The 18,341-nt window shown below is 38.6% G+C and overlaps 1 protein-coding gene across 6 annotated transcripts in view; it reads right to left on the bottom strand.

The window, feature by feature from the left end:
• The window catches only part of SPEN (spen family transcriptional repressor), a 93,936-nt gene that overhangs the window by 25,074 nt on the left and 50,521 nt on the right, over positions 1-18,341 (bottom strand). For all 6 annotated transcript variants that reach the window (XM_012534029.3, XM_033433029.2, XM_033433027.2 and 3 more), the window contains 2 exons: positions 3,597-3,757; positions 1,181-1,381 (listed from right to left, as the gene is read on the bottom strand). In XM_012534029.3, the coding sequence (XP_012389483.1) occupies positions 1,181-1,381; positions 3,597-3,757 (362 nt within the window). The remainder of the gene's footprint in view (positions 1-1,180; positions 1,382-3,596; positions 3,758-18,341) is intronic.

Below are 18,341 nucleotides of genomic sequence, written 5' to 3' on the forward strand. Positions count from 1 at the left end.
GTCACATAAATGAATATTCCAAGAAAATGGGCTATGTTTACCCTATAAATTCCACTCAAAGTTTTAGTCTTAAAGTTCAACTGTCCCACACACTTAATGTGAATGCATAATTTTAACATTTCTATTCATTCTTCTACAGATTTACTCACAAGTAAATCAGGGGTTTTTAAAACTTGAGTATGCAAATTCTAAACCAGTAAGCTGCGGTATGATCAAAGAGTCTGTATTCTAAACAAGCACTGCAGGTGGTTCTGAAACAGGAAAAACACTGACCCAAGTCATGCCTGACAAGACTTCCTGCCTTAGAATAGATAGGTCTTACAGGTAGGTTCAAACAATAAAATGTCCCCTTGAAATTTTCAACGGGTTGCACTCAAAAGACTTAGTCCTGCCACTCTGCCACTATCTTTCAAGGTCATGGAAGCTAGAATAACAGATCCAATTTGTGCTGGGCATAATGGAAAGAAAACTGGTCTAACTAGTCCCTCAAATTGATATAGTCTGTTTTCTAATTCAGGATAATTCTGTTGTCATTCTCCTCGGAACTATCACCTTATCTCAATCAACTCAATCCTTTTGGGAAAGCAGGATTCAACAACGGACTATACTTTGCCTTTCACGACTCTTAAAAGTTAGCATGCTCTCTAACAGAAACAGAAGAATCTTTAACCCTTCCTAGCCAAAACAACCTATTTTATTAAGTTGAATGACAAAATGTAACCACTCTTTAAAACAGAAGACACCGAAGGTATGTTTTAAAAAACAGAGCTTGGGGGCTTCCCTGGTGGTGCAGTGGTTGAGAATCTGCCTGCTAATGCAGAGGACATGGGTTCGAGCCCTGGTCTGGGAAGATCCCACATGCCGCGGAGCAACTAGGCCCGTGAGCCACAACTACTGAGCCTGCGCGTCTGGAGCCTGTGCTCCGCAACAAGAGAGGCCGCGATAGTGAGAGGCCCGCGCACCGCGATGAAGAGTGGCCCCCGCTTGCCGCAATTAGAGAAAGCCCTCACACAGAAACGAAGACCCAACACAGCCCAAAATAAATAAATAAATTTAAATTGTTAAAAAAAATAAAATAAAATAAACAGAGCTGGAATACTGTCCACATTCAGGATAACATGTGGCCCTTTCATATAATGGAATAAAAATTACACTAAAACTCAGCTTCCTTGTCTCTTACCGGGCCCTATCCATGCTGTTACTTCAATCTGCATGCCAAAGAAAAGTTTTCCTTTTGATGCAGTCAATGCTTTTTCTTGGTCCTCCTGCTGCCGGAAGAATACCAGGCCATACCTTTCTTCTGAAGTTCCATGTATCTGCACTGAAGTCACCTTTCCAAATTTCTTAAATTCATGGAAAAGGCCATCTTTGAGACTTGTATCTAAATCCCCAAACAAAAACAAGTTGCTTATTTTTCTAATTTAGTTACAACTCGAAGTGTAAGCTACTAAATCTTTAGTCTGATTTTTGACCTAATTAGCATTAAAACTTTACTTTTTCAAATAAAATAACTCTAAAAATGAATTTTAGAGACTACTGTACAATTCTGAAAATAAACCGGGGGTTAGAAGATATTACTAGTTATTTGTTAGGTAAGAATGATATCATGCTTACACAGGAAAATACCCTTATATTTTACAAATAAATACAAAAGTATAGATCTTTTAAGTCAAGTGTGAAATGATGTAACATCAGGGATTTACTTTACGATAAAAAGGTAACAAAGAACAGGAAAGAAGGAAGATGGAGGTGGACAAAGCAAATGTGGCAAAATATTGATGATTTTTTAATCTGGGGTATGGTATAAGGGGAGTTCATTTTTGCTACTCCTTCTACTGTGGGTATGTTTAAAATTTTCATGATAAAAACTATACAAATACACATATATATGCATATATACAACTTTAAAGACTTAGAAAGAAAGCCATATTTCTAGTTTTCCAAGCATCATGTTGATGATAAAATTGTGTGGGAAATGGCATGTAACATGCTAAACAACGTTAAGGCCTTTTACAGATGAATTATACTATCTGGAGGTCTTGTGTTAATTTGCTTCATTATAAAAATTAAAATTGTAGGGCTTCCCTGGTGGCGCACGGGTTGAGAGTCCGCCTGCCGATGCAGGGGACACGGGTTTGTGCCCCTGTCCGGGAAGATCCCACATGCCGCGGAGCGGCTGGGCCCGTGAGCCACGGCCACTGAGCCTGCGCGTCCGGAGCCTGTGCTCCTCAACGGGAGAGGCCACAGCAGTGAGAGACCCGCGTACCGCAAAAAAAAAAATAAATAAATAAAAAATAAAATTCTAGAGAAAGACAAGCCAATTATAACCCCTGTCCATTCCTAAATTACAAAGTAATCTAAATCAAAAGTTCACCAACATTTGTGTCTCAATATCTCTATTCATAAACCTGGTATGTAGGTTTTATAGGCTGTTTTAATAAATAATTTAAGTAATCATTAAAATGCACTTAGCTAAGAAATGCTTAGTTTGGTCTTTGTTGGTTTCACCATCTACTAACAGTTGTTTAGACCATCTACTAACAGTTGTTCACATACTCAATATGCCTGACATAGAAATAAAAATATATTATGGCCAAATGTCAGTCAAAAACATTAGGAATAAAAGACAACGGTATAGCTTTTAACTATATAAAGTGATTATTCATGACTTTCCTCATTTAAAATGTTAATGTTTTGAAGTGGATTTCCTATCATAATTTTTTTATATCCAAGTTATTTCACACAGGACTCCAGACCAATATAAGTCTAACTGAAAATAGTATTTCTACAATTTCATCGTACCAAATTTTCTCTAATATCAAAATATTTAATCCAGAAAGCATTTTTATTCAAAAATGAACCATGCTTTGGGACTTCCCTGGTAGCGCAGTGGTTAAGAATCCTCCTGCCAATGCAGGGGACATGGGTTCGATCCCTGGTCCGGGAAGATCCTACATGCCATGGAGCAACTAAGCCCGTGCGCCAAAACTACTGAGCCTGCACTCTACAGCCTGCGAGCCACAACTACTGAAGCCCACATGCCTAAGGCCCGTGCTTCACAACAAGAGAAGCCACTGCAATGAGAAGCCTGCGCACAGCAATGAAGAGTAGGCCCCACTCACTGCAACTAGAGAAAGTCCATGCACAGCAATGAAGACCCAACGCAGCCAAAAAAAATTTTTTTTAAATACATTCATAATAAAAAATGAACCATGCTTTCTTTACATAACACGCACCATAAAGTCTTTATGTGTGTATATGTATATGCATATAATATGCGTAATAATGTATATTTATATATGTATGTGTATATAATTAAGTATAAGTAACATGCAATCTTTACATATATAACAATCTAGAAACTACATACAGTTATAATCACTTGCTTTTTATTACACGGCATTAAATATCAATGAACCACAAAAAGAAAAAGGGGGAGACAGTCAAATTGAAAGACAAATAGGAAATATTACCAACACAGTCAGATAAGAAAGAGAGCTATTTAAACAAATTCTGTACAAAGTATAGAATTTAAGTTGCTCAATCTCTCGTTCCCCAACAGTAGCAGAGAGGAAAGTAGAGTAACAAAATTCTACCTGTGGAGCGTACTGGAAGATTCTGAACCTTGATCCCAAAACTTTTACGGGGCTCATCTTTTTCCAGGGATGAAAGCAACTGGGAAGTGGGTGCTGGGACTGCTGCAGATTGAACTGATCGGGCTGGAGAGTCATCACTTGAACTACTGCTGGAATCAGTGCTACAGAAGGGCGGAAAAAAACTTACGTGAAAAAATCAGACAGGAAATGAGTCGCATATAAAACTTCTCAAAATTAACAAATGGCAATAATTAAAAGGTCTAAATTTCAGATCTGGGATTTCTAGACACCCTACCTTCTCCACATCTATTTCATACTCTACCTTCAGAGATGGCAGAAGACAGCAAATACCAGCCTGGGAATGTGGAAGTAAAAGTAACAATCTTTTATCACCACATGCCACCGAAAGACCAATGTTTCGTTCTGTGCAAAATCTGAACAATTTTTTCCAAATGAAATATGACTAGTAAACACAAATGACTTAAGGGTAATATTAATAGAAGAGTGGATATATGGGTTTTGGATTCAGAGATCTCGATTCAAATCTTGGCTCAGACATACAGCATGTATCCTTGGACAAGTCACTTAACCTCTTGCTAAGCCTCAGTTTCTACATCAGTAAAATGGAAATAATAACACAAGGTTAAGAGTTTAAAAAAATAACACACAGGCTAACAGAGTTTGGAATATGACGGCAATCCATAAATGAAGTGGCAATGCTCTGTTACTATTACTGTTACTACTACTACCACCACCGCCTCATGGGTAAGTTAATCTTTAGGAAAAAATAGACATCCGAAATAATTTCCCAGGTAATTTAAATTTTTGAAGGACTAATAAAGAAATATAAGTTACTTGAGTCTTGTTAGTTTAGGCTCTTTGTGAATAATGCGGGAAATGAGAGGCAATGAAATTTAATTTCTCTCTTCAGTTTAATACAAACCTCTAAGGGAGAGACCGTCACAGTTGAAAGACAAGGAGAAAATATTACCAACATGGTCAGAACAAGTTTATTATGCCCAAGAACCATGTGAGAAATATTAAATTATTTCAGTACTGCATGTACAAGACTGCTACGGTTTTAAGTTCTTTTATAGCATTCTCAAATACATTAATAAAAAGCTATTTACAGGTTTCTGAAATTTTGCTTCATACTCTCCCCTCCTTGCTGAGGAAGACTTAATTCTAAAAGCAAATAACTCGGGGTGGGGGGCAGGGAGTGCAGGCAGTTAATCCACTTTAGGCACACTCCGTAGAGGACAGGTTCAACAGTTTTTGTCATTTGCGCCCAGACTACAGCTCTCACATCCAATACAAACTCTAAACCAGCCAGATGAGTAAGTCTAACTCCAGGATCTGAGACAAATTTGCTATCACTTTTTAAAAAAAGAAATACCATAAGAAAATAGAATTTACATAGCATTTTTATTTAGCTCTCACATGATAAGGCAAAAGATAAAAACTTTATGAAGTTACCAGAGCTTTCTGCAGTTTGAAACATAAAGAAATAAACCTATGCCAGTAAGAGCCAAAAGCAGATACCTGAGTTACAAAATACAAACTACTATGATAAAAGCCTCAAGGGAGAACCACAAGTCATCATTGCCAAGCCTCCTAGAAATGACTCGGTTTCAATTTTCCCATCAATAAATTTTTTTCCGTATCATTAAGCAAAAGTAGTATTACTAGTACTAAGTGAATAGGACATTGTACTTTCTCAAATTAAGGGTTAACAAAATTAATTTATCTTCTGTTTTCAGCACAGAAAGAAAAAAATGTTCTACATGTATAACGTACTCCAAGCAATACAAGATTATTCATAAGGCCACCAGATGACTACAGTATAGAATATGTATGTGACTTATCAATTTAATTCCAAGGAATCATAAAATAACCATTAAGGAAAACACTTTAATTACAATACCACCAATAATATATACACCAAAATTCCTTAGCAGTAGTAGGTAAAGAAGTAAACAAATATGGGCAAGAGCAGAATTTCTGGGTACTAAAATAATGAGCCAACAAAGTTCTGTTTAAGTCCATATTTTAAAAATGTAGAGGAATCAATGGCAGTAGTGGGTAAAGAAGTAAACAAATAGGGGCTGCCCTGGTGGCACAATGGTTAAGAATCCGCCTGCCAATGCAGGAGACACGGGCTCGATCCCTGGTCTGGGAAGATTCCACATGCCATGGAGCAACTAAGCCCGTGCGCCACAACTACTGAGCCTGCGCTCTAGAGCCCGCGAGCCACAACTACTGATGCCCGCGCGCTTAGAGCCCATGCTCTGCAACAAGAGAAGCCACCTCAATGAGAAGCCTGCACACCACAATGAAACGTAGCCCCCGCTCGCCACAACTAGAGAAAGCCCACGCGCAGTAATGAAGACCCAACGCAGCCAAATTAATTAATTAATTAATTTAATTTAATTTAAAAAAAAGAAGTAAACAAATATGGGCAAGAGCAGAATTTCTGGGTACTAAAATAGTGAGCCAACAAAGTTCTGTTTAAGTCCATATTATAAAAATGCAAAGGAATCAATGGGAGCAATGATTTTAAAGTATAAAATAGTGACAGAAATTAGTTTTGTTATAAATGTCATCACACTTTTGGTGAATTCCCTGCTACCACACCAATTTTGAAACAAGATGTAAAATTTAACCAGCAGAAATATCTGTTGACCAATTTGAAGTTATAACTAAAAAGAAGGAAAGGTTTTTAAATAAATTATGAAGTGATAAAACGATACAACTTTTGAGTTCACATTTTAATATGCTAACCCAAAACTGCAATGTATATTTCCAGTGTAGTCTATTAAATGTACTATGGATTTTAAGGTCCTGAATCAAAACAGGGGCACAGATTTAGACCCCCAAATACTTCTTTTTTTTTTTTTTTTTTGTTAGTACGCGGGCCTCTCACTGTTGTGGCCTCTCCCGTTGCGGAGCACAGGCTCCGGACGCGCAGGCTCAGCGGCCATGGCTCACGGGCCCAGCCGCTCCGCGGCATGTGGGATCTTCCCGGACCGGGGCACGAACCCGTGTCCCCTGCATCGGCAGGCAGACTCTCAACCACTGTGCCACCAGGGAAGCCCCCGCAAATACTTTTTAGTCCTATAAACTGAAAGAAAATCCAAATGCCCAGAATATGTGTGTCAATTTTAACTTTAAAAAATCCTTATTTTCAGAATCTTGTTAAAACAGAAGAATCACAAGAATTCACCAAAATTTATGATATATAGTATTTTAGTTGTTTCTTAAAAGCCAGAAGTAGTTAATAAGCTTTTCAATCTAAATTGTCTAAAGTAGTGGCAATGACGGTGCATCAACTAATAGTTTTAAGAAAGTGAACTTCAAATTTACCTGGCCACAAGAGGCACATGAAAATATCTCCAACATCGCTAATTATCAGAGAAATGCAAATCAAAACTTCAATGAGGTATCGCCTCACACCGATCAGAATGGCCAGCATCAAAAAGTCAACAAATAATAAATGCTGAAGAGGGTGTAGAGAAAAAGGAACCCTTCTACACTGTTGGTGGGAATGTAGATTGGTGCAGCCACTATGGAGAACAGTGTGGAGGTTCCTTAAAAAACTAAAAAGAGAGCTACCTTATGATTCTATAATCCCACTCCTGGGCATATATCTGGAGAAAACCATAATTTGAAAAAATACACGCACCCCAATATTCATTGAAGCACTATTTACAATAGCCAAGATATGAAAGCAACCTAAATGTCCATGACAGATGAATGGATAAAGAAGATGTGGTATATTTATACAATGGGATATTACTCAGCCATAAAAAAGAATGAAATAATGCCATTTGCAGCAACATGGATGGACCTAGAGATTATCATACTAACTGAAGTAAGCCAGACAGAGAAAAACAAATATATGATATCACTTATATGTGGAATCTAAAAAAATATGATACAAATGAATTTATATACAAAACAGAAATAGACCCACAGACACAGAAAACAAACTTATGGTTACCAAAGGGGAAAGGAAGTGGAGGGTTAATTAGGAGTTTGGGATTAACATATACACACTATATAAAACAGATAACCAACAAGGACCTACTGTATAACACAGTGATCTATACTCAATATTTTGTAATAACCTATAAGAGAAAAGAATTTGAAAAAAAAAGATATATATGTATGTATAACTCAATCACTTTGCTGTACACCTGAAACTAACACAACACTGTAAATCAACTTCACTTCGATAAAAAGTTTATAGGGACTTCCCTGGTGGCCCAATGGTTAAGAATCCGCCTGCCAATACATGGGTTTGAGCCCTAGTCCGGGACATGGGGACATGGGTTTGAGCCCTAGTCCGGGAAGATTCCGCATGCTGCGGAGCAACTAAGCCCGTGCGCCACAACTACTGAGCCCACGCACCTAGAGCCTGTGCTCTACAAAGAGAGAAGCCACTGCAATGAGAAGCCCGCACAACGCAACGAAGAGTAGCCCCCACTCGCCACAACTAGAGAAAGCCTGCATGCAGCAATGAAGACCCAGTGCCGCCCAAAATAAAAATAAATAAATTTTTTAAATAAATAAATGAAATAAAATAGACTTTGGAGCTTTCTCTCCAGAAGCAGACAACATCTTGAGGTATTTGGCTCTCCCAATATCATGGATGAAGATCTTTGTCTCCAATATGAAACCTTTACTCCGTTTGCCTTTTTGCCTCTTGCTTTTGCTCTCTGTAAATGCACAGAAAGACAATGTTCCTTAACTCTGGCAACTGCCTCTAAATCTACCACTAAGGCCATAGCTCCACAACAAAAGTCCCTAAAATTTCTTGCTAAGGTGGTTTTGGATAATAGCATTGCTTTCGATTACTTACTGGCAAAACGAGCCATAAGTCTGTGCCAAAGCAAAAACCTCCTGCTATAACTGGATCACATCCTCTGATACTATAGCAAATACAGGAAATTAACAAACAAGCCTCTTGACGTAAAACAGGTTGATGGCCCTTTGGGTACATTCTTTGCTTTATTTGATAAGAACTTGTTTGGTTCATAGGGAGCCCTAAGGAGCATACTCAGTTTCTTGGTATTATCCGACTGACCGTCATCATTATAATCTCCCTGGTGGGCTATGTTCTCTCAAGGGTCTTAAATTCATGTCTGTAGCCATCAGCAATACATCAGATGGTCTCACTGCACTTGCAGAGAAATAAGATAAACAATGAGATGAACAGCAAAAACAATTCTTCCACAAACCAGACTCATAACCTATGAGTTTCACGACGAGACAAAAACAACAACCTGATGATGGTGACCAAGAGTGGCACTATCACCAAATTTTTGGTTAAACTCTCCGATATGAGAGGAGGGCCAAAAGGAGGGGGGAATGTGTTAAATTTATTAAACAAGGAGACCATTAGACTGAGGTGGTTCTAAGACCTTAGCAACCCTACATAAGCAAACTAAAACCTAAGCCTGTAACTGCCTCAAGGCTAAGAAATCAAACCTAAGGACAACCAATAACAAACAGCCAATGAGGCTTTTCCAAATAAGGCAAACGCTAAAGCTATAACTGATCAACTAATTTTTCTGCTTTGCTTTTCTCTATAAAAGCTTTTCCCGCAGCTCCTGTTGATGGAGCCCTCCTAACCATTTCCAGTTTGGCGCTGCCCAATTCAAATAGATATTTGCTCAAATAAACTATTAAAATTTAAAAGGAAAGAAAAAAGTTATGGTGAATTAATAAAATTTTCAAATTAAAGTTTAAATTTCTAATATGGCAAATGTCAATAGATATTACAAAGTAAACAAAAGCTCAATAATTTAAGAATGTAAAAGGGTCCTGAGCCCAGAAAGTTTAAACTAAAAACAAAAACCCCACTAGCTTAGTAGGCATTCTGATGTGATCTTAATTCCATTTTCAACTCTACCACTTCTGATACAACCTGAATTAAGTCTCTGTCTTTTTTGTTTTATAAGAAAATCAGGAAGGAAATACTCAACTGTTCAGTCTGGTAAGGTACCACATTTTGCCTCTCTAAACTTTAATTTCCCTAGTGGGTTACCAGACCTCATAACCTTCAAAGGTCCTGCTAACTCTAGGGTTCTATGACTCTCCATCTACCTCCAAACCTTCCAGCTCTGACAGCTCCACACTGTCCAACAAGGGAGAGAGGGGACCATTTACAACTTGGCCCCAAACTAATTTTCTAGTCGCTTATTCGCATTCCCTTGTCACTCTTTAACCTACCCACTAATGATCTATCCACATAAGAGTATACCAGTTTTGGGAATTCCTTGGTGGCCCAGGAATGGCCACCAAGTGGTTAGGGCTCTGCACTTCCACAGCAGGGGGCATGGGTTCGATCCCTGGTCGAGGAATTAAGATCCCGCATGCCGCAAAGCATGTCCAAAACAAAAAAAGAGTATACCAGTTTCTAATCATGGGCACCCCCCTTTTTTTCTTATTAGATATAAGTCCTTGGTTAAATTACTTCCTCTCTAATACTTCACTTTCTTGTATGTAAATGGTGATAATACCTATCACTTGTGAGGGGCTATGGTGAGAATTTAATGAGTTTGTGATTGTAAAGTACTTAGCACTCTGCCTAGCATACAGCAAGAATATGAGAGCTCTTGTCCATACCTATTCCTATTGAAGACACCTTTCTGTCCCTCCCTGCTTGCCCTGCCTTCGAGGATTAGCTAGCTCCAGTGTTAACCTCCTGCTCTGCAGCTGTTCTTGACATTCCCACCCCGCCCCATAGCATTCATTGATTTCTTAGTTGTGTTTTCTAAGCCTCTTCTACTACAATGTCTATCTCAAACCCTTTCACTCTGTATTATAACTACTCCTTTACCAGCCTCCTAAAAGTCCAAGACTAGATTCATCTTTGTAAACAGAGCCTAGCATGGTGCCCAATATGTAATGGATGTGTGACTCCAGAAAGTTACTGATTTGAATTATCCAAGCAACTGAAATTAATGCCTAGGAAAGTACACCAAGCTCAATAAAATGAAGTTATTAACTACATTCAGTATCTAAGAGTGAAAGGAACATTTCTGAGAAAATATTACTTTGTTGGAAACTGCAAAGTATGTCTTTCTTCTTTAATGTTAATGGCTGTTCTAGCCAAGACTCTAGGACTTTGACATATATTAATAACCTGACTGAAAAATCACTGGTAACTGTAAAAACAAAAACACTTCATAGATCCTGTCATCTAGAACTTGGTAGAAGATGATTTTTTAAAATAGACATTTTTCTGGGATGAAAGCAAAAGCACAATTATAACACATAAAACAGTGCTCTAAATATCTAACAAAGTCCAGAGTGTGGATTTTGCACTATTCAATTTCATTCATAAATCCTATAATTGTGAATACCTGCATCAGTGGCTCCCAACTGAGGCCATTTTGCGCCCCAAAGGACATTTTTGGTTGTCCAACTGTGGGTGGGTGGTGAAGTTTACTGCCATTTAGTGAGTAGAAGCCAGGGATGCTGCTAAACATCCTATGGTGCACAGGACAGCCCCACAACAAGGAATTATCAAGTGAATAGTGGGGGCTTCCCTGGTGGCACAGAGGTTAAGAATCCGCCTGCCAATGCAGGGGACACGGGTTCGATCCCTGGTCCGGGAAGATCCCACATGCCACGGAGCAACTAAGCCCGTGCACCACAACTACTGAGCCCGCGTGCCTAGAGCCCATGCTCCGCGACAAGCGAAGCCATGGCAATGAGAAGCCCGCACACTGCAACGAAGAGTAGCCTCCCCCTGCCGCAACTAGAGAAAGCCCACGCGTAGTAACTAAGACCCAACGCAGCCAAAACTAAATAAAATTAAAAATAAATAAATTTATTATTTTTTTAAAGTGAATAGTACCAAGGTTGAGAAACCCCAGCCTACATGACCTTCTTTGACCGCTTTCCCTTCTTTTGAAAATCCAACATGCTAATATTAAGCTGCGATTCAAATGCAGGATCCTTACAGTCACTGTTCTTCCTTATTACTAATATATCACTTCATAAAAATCTTTGAATAAGTCCAAACTTACAGGGGAAAAAAAAAAAAGGTCAACTTCTAAAGATTAGACTGAGAAGAAGCTGGGATCCAAAACGTTCCGATGTCACTCGATTCTGGCAAACGTGACAAAAAGAGAAATTGCAAATAGCTTTTTACAGTATGTGTTTTGCCATGTCAATAGCAGGGTCAAAGTATTTGTAGACAAAACTATTTTATAATTTTGAACAAATAATGGGTGAAATATATAGTACTGCTACCCCTACTCTAGTAAGGCTTACATCAATGATAACTATTCCAATTCATGTTAAAATTGTTTCTCAGCTCAATAGCTCTGTTTACCCTCAAACTAGGGACTTAAGATGGTAGTTTAGTATCACAACTAGATTTTTTCTCATCAAGTACCATGGTCAGAGAATGAATAAAACTTCTATTCTGCATGAAGAGCTTAAGGGGGTATTTTGTCTTATAACTTTAAGACATTTTTAAATTTGCCTTTAAGAATGAAAACATAACTCAACAGCAAAAACAAAAACAAAAACAAAAAAACCAATCAACCAACCAGATGCAAAAATGGGCATCTTTGAACTTGAACAGACATTTCTCCAAAGAAGACATAAATGGCCAAGGCACACATGAAAAGATGCTCAACATGACTGTTACGGAAATTCAAATCAAAACAACAGCAAGGGTTTCCCTGGTGGCGCAGTGGTTGAGAGTCCGCCTGCCGATGCAGGGGACACGGGTTCGTGCCCCGGTCTGGGAAGATCCCACATGCCGCGGAGCGGCTGGGCCGGTGAGCCATGGCCGCTGGGCCTGCGCGTCCGGAGACTGTGCTCCGCAATGGGAGAGGCCACAACAGTGAGAGGCCCATGTACCGCAAAAAAAAAAAAAAAAAAAAACAGCAAGATACCATTTCACACTCATTAGGATGGCTATTATCAAAAAACAGAATATAACAGTGTTGGCTAGGATGTAAAGAAACTGGAACCCCTATGCACTGCTGGTGGAAAAGTAAAATAGTGTAGACACTATAGAAAACAGTATGGTAGCTCCTTAAAAACTTACAATTGCCACAATTATTCAGCAATTCCACTTCTGGATATATAACAAAAAGAACTGAAAGCAGGTACTTGAATAGATACTTGTTTACCCACATTCAGAGCATGTTTAACAGCCAAAAGGTAGAAGCAACCCAAGTATATAGCGACAGATGACTGGATAAACAAAATGTGGTATCTATATACAATGCAATATTATTCAGCCTTAAAAAGGAAGAAAATTCGGCCATACACTAAAACTTGTATGAACCCTGAGGACATTATGCTAAGTGAAATAAGCCAGTCAGAAAAGGACAAATGCTGTATGATTCAGTTTTTTTGAGGGAACTACAGCAGTCAAATTCATAAAGACAAGGAATAGTGGCATAGCCTGGGGCTGGGGCAGAGGAGAATGGGAGTTGTTTAACGGAAAGATGAAAGGGTTCTAGAGATGAACAGTGGTGATTGCTGCACCACAACGTGAATGTACTTAATACCACTGAACAGTACACTTAAAAGCGGTTAAAATGGTAAACTTTAGGGCTTCCCTGGTGGCACAGTGGTTGAGAGTCCGCCTGCCGATGCAGGGGACATGGGTTCATGCCCCGGTCCGGGAAGATCCCACATGCTGCAGAGCAGCTGGGCCCGTGAGCCATGGCCGCTGAGCCTGCGCGTCCGGAGCCTGTGCTCCGCAACGGGAGAGGCCACAACAGTGAGAGGCCCACATACCGCAAAAAAAAAGGTAAATTTTTTGTTATTTTAACACACACAAACTCACACATACAAACATGACCTAAGAAGTAAAGTACAAAATGAACTATTCTTCTTGGGACTTCCCTAGTGGCGCAGTGGATAAGACTCCGCACTCCCAATGCAGGGGGCCCGGGGTTCAATCCCCGGTGAGGGAGCTAGATCCCGCATGCATGCCGTGACTGAGAGTTCACGTGCTGCAACGACGGAGCCCATGTGCCACAACTAAGGAGCCCACGGGCCACAACTAAGACCGGCTCAACCAAATAACAAATAAATGAATAAATTAATTATTTAAAAACGAACAAAAAAAACCAAAAATGAACTGTTCTTCTCTTTGCGCCTTAGAAAAAAATGAGATTCCAAACCAGTCAATGTAACAGGCTACCTGCTGGGTTTTGTCAATAAGGCTCTGCTGAATCAAAAGGTCTCACAACCTGGCTTATCAAGGTAAAAGTTCCTCAGAAATGATTTCAGAGAAATGAGTCAGCTCTAACTGGTGATTCTGCAACTACTGCAAAAGAAACGGGGAAAGCACTTTAGGACTCGACTGTATAAATGATAAATTAAACTCTTTAGAGCCAAAGTTAATGAAAAGTTGCCTAAATTCTTGGTATTTAGGATACTTATTGAGAAAAACTGTATTAATATAGTAAACAGTGAAAATGCATTTTTTAAATTATGGAACCAATATTTTAACTTCAATTTTGTTTTGGTCCACATATTTCTTCTTCTATCATTAGAAACCACAAAGACTTCTAATGGGAAAAGATCTGATTTAAAAAATTATGACTAAATAAATTAATAGAGTGAAACTGACAACAGAGGAAGTTTTTTTCTCCTAGTTTTTTCCATCATTTATCTGTTTTTTCTAATTGAAGTATAATTGATTTACAATGTTGTGTTAGATTCAGGTGTACAGCAAAGTGACTCAGTTATTTATATTCTCCTTTTCAGATTCTCTTCCACTATAGGTTACTATAAGATATTGAATATAGTTCCCTGTGCTATACAGTAGGTCCTATTGTTTATCTATTTTATATACAGTAGTGTGTATCTGTTAATCCCAAACTCCTAATTTATCCCTCCCCCCTCCTTTACCCTTTGGTAGCCATAAGCTTGTTTCTATGTCTGTGAGTCTATTTCTGTTTTGTAAGTTCACTCGTATCATCTTTTTAGATGCTACACATAAGTAATATAAGATATTTGTCTTTCTCTCTCCGACTTACTTTGCTTAGTATAGTAATCTCTAGGTCCATCCACATTGCTGCAAGTGGCATTATTTCATTCTTTTTTTATGGCTGAGTAATATTCCTAAGTGTGTGTGTATAAGTCTTCTCTTAATAGAAACAGGTAGAAGCAGAAAGAGAGCCATAATCCACCAGCAGTATTTTTTCCTTTCACTGCAATCAGTTTTTATTGCTGATATAAAAAAAATAATTTATTTCCTAAGGATTTCTAAGTATAACAGAAAATCTAGACCTCAAAAATTAACTTTTCTTGAGTTCTAGTGGCCTTCCCCTGTGAGCATTTATAAATATCAAGCATGCCTAAACCTTAGACAGGTACTGGCTCCATTTTATAGGCAGGTAAGATTAAACATGTTCAGTGTTCATGGTCACTAAAGTGGTGGTAAATTCAACCACAGTAATTAAAATAATTGGTTTTATTTATCTTCCTATTCTAAAGTCCAATAGTTTACATAAATGAAGGAAAAAACAAAATCATTAAAGACAGGTTTTTAAAGAGCACCTTATTTTAGTGGAAAATACTATTTAAAATTAAGTGTAAATATACTATGTGTGGTTATGCACAAGTAACTCTTTGGGATGCAATTACAGCTACAAGTTAATGTTTTTAAGCTTACTACTATTTTTAGTAGAATTAAAAGGAATATGGAAATAGTTTATCTATAGGATGACTGCTGGATAATTAAAGGTTACCCCAAAAAAAGCCTGAAGGAATATTTTTCAGTCTTAAAAAGGAAGACAGGACTTCCCTGGTGGTGAAGTGGTTAAGAATCCACCTGCCAACGCAGGGCGCACGGGTTCGAGCCCTGGTCCGGGAGGATCCCACATGCCGCAGAGCAACTAAGCCTGTGCACCACAACTACTGAGCCCACATGCCTATAGCCCGTGTTCCACAACAAGAGAAGCCACTGCAATGAGAAGCCCAAGCACCGCAATGAAGAGTAGCCCCCGCTCACCACAACTAGAGAAAGCCCGCGCACAGCAACGAAGACCCAACGCAGCCAAAAATAAATAAATAAATAAAATAAATTATTTTAAAAAACACGGAAACTTAGACCTAATTTTAAAATATATATATAGTTAAAATGGTAATTTCACATTATGTATATTTTTACCACAATTTTTTAAAAATTGAAGGCTTACAAGCTTTTGGCATTAAAAGCATAATTTCGTGGTTTCAAATCTAAGTATTCTAATAACAATAGCAAAAATGGAAAGCGGCTATGCTCTTATAAATCTGTCACTAAGAATCGCAGGGCGTATTTGCTGGTGGGCTTTATGGGACTCTAAAAAATTCCCTAGTTAACTTTAAGAGTTATAAGATGATGGGTTAGCAGAGACCTAGTCACAAAGTGCAGCTTACCATTTTTTTTTTAAAACAGGTTTTTGGGGGCAGATATGTGATCAGATTCTGCTACTGACAGATTCTGCTAAGTACAAAATTCACAGAGGATAAAGTGAAAAAATTATTTTTCTACATATTCTGTGTCCAAAACACAGCCCTCAGGGCCAAGAGTACTTCTGTCTTAAATTCCAAAGAGCCTAGGCCTGCAGTGTCATTACATTCTTGGCAATCCCTTAAGACTCACAAAACATGCTACTCAGGTAACTCAAAGCAAAAACCATCAAACATGCAGGCGCCCTACAAGTAATAAGCAGATATAACACACCTGCCTAAGGAACAAGAAATCTTTCTGTATGGCAGCAAAGCCCTTAGAACATCCACGGGATGGATGCCTCACTCAAGGGACAAACTCAGGAGAAATCTAAACTGTTAATTGTAACAGCGGGATTTCTTACTTCCTTAACCACATGCAGTATAAAAACTAGATATATTTCTTATATGAACAACTAAATGGTTTAAAAGGCATAAACCAAGAAAGCATACAGATCATGTGAAACCGTTCTGTTGTCGTTGTTGTTAAGTTCCAAACGGTTATGTACAAATGCCGTAGCCTTTACCAAACCTGCAAGTAAATTTGAACTTTGGGTTTTGCCTTTTTCCAATTTAACTTTGGTGCTAATTACATCTCCTTACTATCCAGAATAAAAAAGTTTGCTATTTCCCACTTCTGAACTCTTTGTTAAGGCAGCTCCATACTCAAGAGGTTAGAAGGGCACCTAACTCCCCACCAGGAAGCCTAAAGCCACCCACTGTTTGATGCACTTGTTTAATTATTTATAAATGACTTCAAATTACTCACTAAGAAACTCCAACCTAAAGTCCTTCTACTTAACTCCTCTGCAGTTTCTTCCAGTGGAAACAAACACAAAGCTACACTCCAAATGGCTCCAACCACCATGACACAGCACATTCAGGAAGCTACTGTGCCCCTCCCCACACAATCAAAAATAACATTCAAAGAACCATGGAACTCCCCAGGTGTGGTTACATAAATCATATCTAGAAGCAAGACGAGCATCTATAAAATGTGTGTCTTATTCTAATTCCAACACCAGAACTCCATACCTGTTAATAGACACATTTTAAACCTCTATCAAAAGTATTAGCCATCGCTTCAAAATTACCTTCAGATTAAGGGGTTGTGTGTGTGGTTTTTTTTTTTAATTAAAAAAAATTACTCTGGTTAAGATGACTTAATTTTCTTCTTGGGGGATTAAACTAATTTATTTGGGGACTTAAATATTAAAGTTTTTCAACAGCTGAGACATTCCCTTGGCCACCCTGGAAATCAACATGCATTTTAATATTTTAGCCTGACCAATCCTAAATTTGTTAAAGACAGAATCTGCAAAATAGTTCAATATATATTTTAAGCTTACAAGTCCCAAGAACTTTTTCCATTAATCCATAATTTCAAAAGAGTAGAAGGGTGTTGAGAATAAAATAGTGGACTCTATTCTTTAAACAAAATGAAAAGCAGTAAATGGACACACAAATTACTCCATGACATTCTATTTTGACAGAGCTCATTTCTATTCTGTGCTGTCCAACAGAAATTTAATAGAAGTCAAAAATGTAATTTAAAATTTTTAAATAGCCACACTTCAAAAAGTAAGGGACTTTTACCCACTGGTGGTCCAGTGGGTGAGAGTCTGGATTCCCAATGCAGGGGCCAGGGTTCAATCCCTGGTCGGGGAACTAGATCCCACATACATGCTGCAACTAAGAGGTCCACATGCCGCAACTAAGAGGTCCACATGCCGCAACTAAACATGCCGCAACGAAGATCGCAAGTGCTGCACTAAGATCCGGCACAGCCAAAATAAATTAAATGTAAAAAGTAAGAACAGGTGAAATTTAATAACGTATTTTATTTAATGTAATATACTTGAAATATTATTTCAACATAAAAACCAGTAATACTTTTTTTTCTGTGCTATATCATCAAAATTCTGTATTTTTAAAAATAGTTCTACTGGGGCTTCCCTGGTGGCACAGTGGTTAAGAATCCTGCCAATGTAGGGCACAGAGGTTCAATCCCTGGTCCAGGAAGATCCCACACGCCGCGGAGCAACTAAGCCCAAGTGCCACAACTACTGAAGCCCATGCACTCTAGAGCCTGTGAGCCACAACTACTGAGCCCGCGTGCCACAACTACTGAAGCCCATGCGCCTAGAGCCCATGCTCCGCAACAAGAGAAGCCACCGCAATGAGAAGCCCACGCACCACAATGAAGAGTAGCCCCTGCTCGCTGCAACTAGAGAAAGCCCACGCACAGCAACAAAGACCTGACGC

This window comes from Orcinus orca, chromosome 1, assembly GCF_937001465.1.
Source record: "Orcinus orca chromosome 1, mOrcOrc1.1, whole genome shotgun sequence".
In the NCBI taxonomy this organism is placed as follows: domain Eukaryota; kingdom Metazoa; phylum Chordata; class Mammalia; order Artiodactyla; family Delphinidae; genus Orcinus; species Orcinus orca.